Raw genomic sequence first — 7,219 nt, forward strand, 5'->3', positions numbered from 1 at the left:
TAGAAAAATGAAAATTACGGGTTCTCACATAAAATATGCTACTTTCTATTCCCTTTTTATTCTTGCTATCAAATGGTATTATAAATAAGATACAAGTAAACATGGCCGTAATTTAGGAAGACTTGGAACATTTGGGGAGGAATGTGCAATTTTGCTGGAATTATAGTCCATCATCTGCAAATCTGCTTTACAGTTGGAGGGAAACTATCAAACTAACGACTTATCTCCAACTGAAACAAACTCCCACACACATTCTATGAGATTCTTTCTTCCGCTATCTCATTCAAAGAAGCTTATCTTCTGCTAAGACGATCTATCTTTTCAGCTCCCTCTGAGATTAAAATGGAAGCTGAAATTTGGTGTTTGCCGGAGGTAAAGATAGGAAATCATGGCTTGCGAAAGAGGGTTCTGCATAAAGGGAACTCATGGAAAACTCCATTTCCAGGAGATGAAGTTGAAGGTAATTAATCTGTATTTCAAACTTTCTTTCCTTTGGCCTCTCAGCTCTTCCAATTTCAATCATACCTTAGAATTAAGTCATTAACGACCCCCTTTTGATTCAGTTCGCTACACTCTGCGGCTGAAAGATGGTGAATTCTTCGATTCAAGTCACGACAAAGGAACTCCCTTTAAATTCAGATTAGGCCAAGGCAAGTTCTACTTCTGCATACTTTAGTTGTTTAGTATGTTGCACAGCTTTCACTCTCCTTGATTTTATGAAATTTAGTCAAATGCAGAGAAGTTGTCTTAACTGCAATTGAACTGTAGGTGAAGTGATTAGAGGTTGGGATGAGGGGATTGCCACAATGAAGAAGGGTGAAAGAGCAATATTTACAGTACCACCAGAAATGGCTTATGGCGAAATTGGTTCCCCACCAACTGTTCCTCCAAATGCTACACTGATTTTCGACATAGAGATGGTCTCCTGGTACTCAATCAGGGACATCACTGGAGATGGAGGAATTTTAAAGAAGATAATGAGGGAAGGTGAGGGGTGGGCTACTCCAAAAGATGCTGATGAAGTTCTAGGTAATAATTGAGCTCAGAAGTTTTCCAGTCTCATTTGGCTCTGCATTGTGTTGTACATTTCCTGTTTTGCTCTGCTTTTAATTATTTTTTCCCTCTTTCAACTATTGTTCTCACAAACATATGCATTGACTTCAACACTGGGTTTCAGTCAGTCTTTTCCTCTGATTGAAGCAGACACCGGTTCTTAGGCTTTTAACTGCTTTGAAAATTAGTGAGCTATACCATATTTTCTACCATTTCAACAGGTGTATAAGAATACTTGCAGTTCCATTGTTTTCCTCCTAATTTTCTTTTATCAATCACCAGTATCATATCTTGTTTTCTCTGACCAACTAAATATAGCGTAGTGGACTGGACCATTAGTTCAAATTGTAAGGTTAGTTTGACTGAATATTTGTCTAAGTTCCTGAAAATCAGTGCGTGGAAATATTAAGTATTGGAATGCTGGGGGAAGTAGCTTCTGGCAAAATGCAAATTTAATAATTTAGGGAGCCAATTACAAGTCCCAACTGAATATGACTAGAATTGAGACAACAAATGTGTTGAGATTCAAATTTGAGGCTATGTTCTAAGCAGGTAGGGATGATGCAGCTATCAACCTTACTAATTTACATGTCATTAATGCATTACTATTTTCAGACACAGTTTGCCAAATTTATCACCAGGAAAATCGATTGTTTAATAGTGCTAGCAGTGTCTTCTCAAGACAATCATATCACAAACGAATCAAAAGTAACAAGTAAAGGAAGCAAGTTTCTTGCAGGCAGCAAGTGATTTCTGTTTTCTTCGCAGGATGCATCAGATGAAAAGCTTGATACTCTCCTTTATACTTCTTTTGAATTTTCCTTTAGTTCTAGATGATTGTCTATGATGAACTCAAGTAAGAATCATAACCATCAAGTAAAAATCATCACCATTTGGTGTTCAAGAATCTAATAAATGCCAAAGTTATTGGTGTCGCAATTTAAAAATGTGGGGACATTTTATGGAAAACGAACTTTTTCTATGCCAACATCAGATTATAGAAACTGAAGGTGTCATAGCAGATCATGCAATATGTGAAGTTAAGCGGGACAAAAAAGACGACTTGCAAATGCAGATGTATATCTTTAGAAAATCATTATTTGAATTGCTTCATTGCACCTTGTGGTACGTATAATTGTCAATGAATTGTTCAAAAGGATTATGAAAAATGGCTCTTATGTTAGTCTGTGATGTCTAGAGTCAGTAAAATATAGCAATTTAGTACCTGGAGGTTGTCACCCATACTTGCAAGGAATGCCATAACGTTTATCAAATTTTCACTCCATGTACATTCATCACTTTTTCTTCAAATAGCGATAATTTTCTGACTAGAATAGTTTTCAATTTGCAGTGAAGTATGTTGCAAGCACTGAAGATGGGATAATTGTTTCAAAATCAGATGAAGAATTAGAGTTTTCTCTAACAGATGGTATGCCAATGTCTTTCTAATTTGCCAGGGTAGTCTTTTCTTCAACATGCATCATTCTTGTGAACAGCAGCCAAAATTTGTATGATTCCTAGAGTAACTAACTACTTGGAGATATTCTAACATGGTTAGGTTATCTATGTCCTGCCATGAGCAAAGCAGTGAAGACCATGAGAAAGGGTGAGAAAGCTGAGCTATCAGTGAAGTTCTCTTGTAAGTCCATGGTCAGACAAATTATCAAAATTTCCTTTTCTTCAAGTTAAAAAAGATAAATATTGGTAGAACAAAACCAGCACCTAGTGTTAAGTTGTCATCATTTAGACTGCTCCAGGTATCCAGGGGCTGCTCATTGCAACAATGATATTACCGCAACCAATTCAAAGTTAACAATTAAAGAAGAAAAATATTGGTAGAACAAAACCAACACCTAGTGCTAAGTTGTCATCATTTAGACTGCTCCAGGTATCCAGGGGATGCTCATTGCAACAATGATATTACCGCAACCAATTCAAAGTTGACAATTGATCTCGAGCTGCTTTCTTGGAAAAATGTCATTGATGTCATGGGAGATAAGAAGATTCTTAAAAAGGTAATAAAAATGGGAGATGGGTTTGATCGTCCCACTGAAGGATCACTGGCAAAAGGTAATTGCTACATTTCTTGCAGTATGTCTATATAATGCATAATATTCAGTAGTTTGAAATTTCATAAATTTCAACATTTTCAGCTTTTTTAGTATTTTCAGCATTCTAGTCATTTCAGTTGCCTAAGACTTCCTCTTAAGCGTAAAACATCGCTGCTTTGAAGTGATCTACATAGGTAGAAAGGATGATGGCACTATTTTTGAGTGTAAAGGAACTCCTGAAGAACCTTTTGAGTATATATGTTTAGAAGGTAATACTAACTCCAGTGCCATTCATTTGATTGTTTTTCCCTAATCTCATGCTGTCAAAGATATCCTGAAAGTCACATTTTGTATCCAATCAAATTCTTAGACTTCCTCTTTTCATTCTGCAGAACAGATAAATGAAGGCTTGGACAGGGCAGTGATGACAATGAGAAAGGGAGAACAAGCAACAGTGAAAGTCAGCTCAGAGTTCTTACATGGAACAGAAAATGGAAAATGGCCTCCCACAGCATCAGTTCTTTATGAGATCATGCTGATCAACTTTGCTAAGGTTCTGTGATCTGAAAAGCTTTTTCCTAATTGTGCTGAAATTGTGTTCCAAGTTGAGATTGCATTCTAACTTTAGATCAAGTAAATTTATCTATCCCAATCCTGTTATTCTTTTGGTAATTCTCTTTGTTTTATTGATTCAGAGTTTTCTTTACATTCAAGATAGACATCTTTTTGTTCTAAAAAAGCAACCAATCTCCCAAATATTTCTGACAATAGTCGTTTGGTGATTTACTATTAGAATTCAACGCAGCAAATACTCTTAGGGCACATCCTAATTTTGCTGCAGTACTACCTTCCTGCCTATTCAAGTTCCTGCTATCTAAGGAAAGGTCCTGCTGGTCAATAGATTTAGATCCTTTACCACATATCCTGGTATCTAAGTGCAAATGCATTGAAGTTTTAATATCTTCCAACTAAAATGCTATAGACTGAGACTGTAGCAGTTAGTTCGACAAAGTGTCATTGTTTACATAGTATCTAGGACAAGACAAAATGTAGGTAATGCATCACTTTAGATGTTTGGTTGTTGAAAGAGGTTAAACACAGCCAGTTACTATATCAGGGAAATCAAGTATCTCAAAAACTAGTATCCACTAGTAATGACAACAAGATGAAAAGAAACATGATTAAATTATATTCAAGAAAGTTATCCTCAAATATATATGTCCTTCCCTGGAATCAGGAAATTTAAGTTAGATATGTAAAATAGAAAATCAAATAGAAAATCAAGATCAAAGACAGGTGCAAATTTTGCCGTGCAACATATTACCTGTTTAAAGAGATCCAATTGATCAGTCTGTTCGAGAGCAGCTTTCTGCCACCGATCAAAGGAATCAATCAGATTCAAGCTAGGCAGATAAGTTCAGTATAATTTGAACAAAGGGTATAGAGGCCATGGATGTTTGATTTGAAGCTAGTATGCAGATCAATAACCCAAACTCTACCACCTATAAGTTGTTTAAAGACCAAATAGGCACCAAAATGGCCAGTTTAAAATTACAACTTGTTTGCCAAATTACTATTTCCTGTATGCACCCAAAGAGAGAACAATTCAATCATTGCAACTAAATGATTCTACAATGTAGCTGCACAATCATGATGCACTTGCTTGCTTTCATCTCCTCCAACTTTGGGGCCAAGATATGTAGATCAATCTTTGTTTATGAGAAAGTAAAATAGAAAATAGACTAAAATATGCCAACGAACTTGAAAAACTGATAATTATCTGCTAGTTGTAGCTCCTTCAAATTTTAAGAGTGAGAGATCTGCTTTCAGGAGAAATCATTTTGGAAGATGGACACACAAGAAAAGTTGGAAGCTTGTCAAAGTAAGAAGAGTGATGGGAATGCACTATTCAAAGCTGGGAGATTTGAACTTGCCTCGAAGAAGTATGAAAAGGAATGTAATTTTCATAAGGATAATAGCAGGCGCTTACATTTCTCTAATAGACATATGCTTCATCACTGAAATTGCAAATCAATTGTCAAAAACTGTAAGAAATATATTCCTCGAAACTAAATTTCTTTTCCTCTTCACATAATGCAGGCTTCAAAATACATTGAGTTTGATCACTCTTTCAATGATGATGAGAAGTCTTTAGCAAGTTCGTTACTGTCATCATGCAGTTTAAACAATGCTGCTTGCAAGCTAAAGCTTGGAAAATATTTCGAGGCTTCAAGGCTCTGCACAAAGGCTAGTTTTCTTGAACTTTCTACATGTTATCTATAGATGCTATCTGTCATATCTACTTGCAGCTAGGATCAGAGATGCTTATGACCTGGGACAAATTTTTTGATCTAGACTAATCGAAAAATGTGTTCCATGGACAACAATGACTTAATATAGCATTTTATGTTGGATTAATTCTTTGATGGATAAAGTGCAAACATTAATTGATTACATTGGTGCCTACAAAATGTTAAGAATGACTAATTTTGCAAGGAAAGCTATAATCAGCTTATTTTAAGCTCTTGGGAGCAAGACCTTAACCAATCTTCTGCTAAAAACAAACTAGCAATTGACCGCTAGCTTAATCAATGTCATTCTCAAAGATACATGTTGACCTTCTACTGAAGTGATATGTTCCAATTCTTATAGCAAAAGTAGCTTTGTATATTGCTCCACAGCAGAAAACTAGAACTAGATCAAATTCATGGAAAGATGATGACACTGCACATTTCTTTTTGTTTTAAATGAGTTCTGATGCATTTGTTTCTAGATTTCCCCGTGTGGTTGGCTAGCATATATAACCATTTGAATAATGATGTGAAGCGTTACAAGTATTTCTATGAAAATTGCACATTAATAAAGACTTTTAAACATATATAACCATTTGTTTCCAGTAATTCACATTTCTTAATCTGATTCTTTGATTCTGTCATTTTTTTCTTGAGAAAACAAAATACAAAGTGGTGATGTTGTATGCCAGTTTGGATTTAGCGTTCCATAGTCCCCAACACAAAGCTGCCCAGTAAATCCTCCTCTCGTACTTCCAATAACCTTAAGTCATGGCAACAGGTTCTAGAAGTAGATCCATGCTGTGTAAAAGCTCTCTTTAGAAGGTCACAATCATACCTAAGAACATCTGATCTGGAAAAGGCTGAAGCTGATATCAAGCGAGCACTTGCAATAGATCCAAACAACAGGTTTTCACCTTGATATTCAGTCCTATTGAATCTTTTCTTTGCTTAATATCTCTCATTTTACTCCAAAATCTGATTTTGAATTAACAGAGAAGTGAGGCTCGTTTACCAGGAGCTGAAAGACAAGAAAAGGCAATATTTTCGGCAGGAAGCTGAAATTTTTACCAATATGCTGTCAAGTATGGGATAGTATCGGCGTCCTAATAACATCTTGGGAACTATGCCATTTATTCATGTGTTTTGTCAGATTTTGATCTATTCTTTAGTCAGTATATTTGAAGTGACTTTTTGCCACAATACTGTGCTTCACGCCACGTAAGATTTTATTGAGGTTAGTTGTGACTACGCTCTCATATTTCAGACACAAAAGCTAAGAGGTTTCTGTTACTGACACTAGTTTTGGTATCTCGAAGACAATGGTTAATTAGCTGGCTATTGTAGCTTTATCTCCAGAACCTTGAGTAAGCAAAATTTACGAACTAATGTGATCAAATGAAGGATTAGTTAATCAAAATTTTTGAACTCTATGAAACATAAAGCCATCGTGAACCTGACGCATCAATGTGTGAAATTTGAAACATTTAGTAATCTAATTTGCAATCGCCCATATTTAGAATAATACATACATATTCTATATATATACAAAAGGAAGACCTGGTTTTGTTGTTCTACATCATCCGTACGGACAAAGGGCAGGGACGTTTGGAGGTGGTCTAAATCACACCATTACGGTGAAGAATATCCTTCAAGATCCGTCTAATATTTCTCACTATCCAAAAAGCCTATTCGTGGTTAACATAGAGAATTTAGCTGCAGTAAGCATGGGAGTTTTGCTTGTGCGTCTAAGTTCTGGCTGTAAATGCTGCCCTACCCTATCCTAGAGAGTAGTTATCATGCAGAATCATATACACTCTCTGG

General features: G+C 35.8%; 1 protein-coding gene across 3 annotated transcripts; it reads left to right on the forward strand.

Annotated features, from left to right (window-relative positions):
• Positions 1–230: 230 nt before the first annotated feature.
• LOC113692089 (70 kDa peptidyl-prolyl isomerase-like) lies at positions 231–6,670 on the forward strand. Of its 3 annotated transcripts, none has more exons than XM_072053331.1 (12): positions 231–460; positions 564–650; positions 769–1,029; positions 2,405–2,482; positions 2,612–2,692; positions 2,932–3,123; positions 3,299–3,373; positions 3,497–3,657; positions 4,935–5,055; positions 5,203–5,351; positions 6,177–6,304; positions 6,392–6,670. In XM_072053331.1, the coding sequence occupies exons 1-12, from the start codon at positions 343–345 to the stop codon at positions 6,489–6,491; spliced, it is 1,551 nt and encodes a 516-aa protein (XP_071909432.1). In that variant the 5' UTR covers positions 231–342; the 3' UTR covers positions 6,492–6,670. The 3 variants fall into 3 exon arrangements, with proteins under 3 accessions (XP_071909432.1, XP_071909433.1, XP_071909431.1); XM_072053332.1 differs by having other exon boundaries at positions 2,612–2,659; positions 3,287–3,373; XM_072053330.1 differs by having other exon boundaries at positions 232–460; positions 3,287–3,373.
• Positions 6,671–7,219: the final 549 nt, after the last annotated feature.

The sequence above is a fragment of the Coffea arabica genome, chromosome 6c (assembly GCF_036785885.1).
Source record: "Coffea arabica cultivar ET-39 chromosome 6c, Coffea Arabica ET-39 HiFi, whole genome shotgun sequence".
NCBI classification, from domain to species: Eukaryota; Viridiplantae; Streptophyta; class Magnoliopsida; order Gentianales; family Rubiaceae; genus Coffea; species Coffea arabica.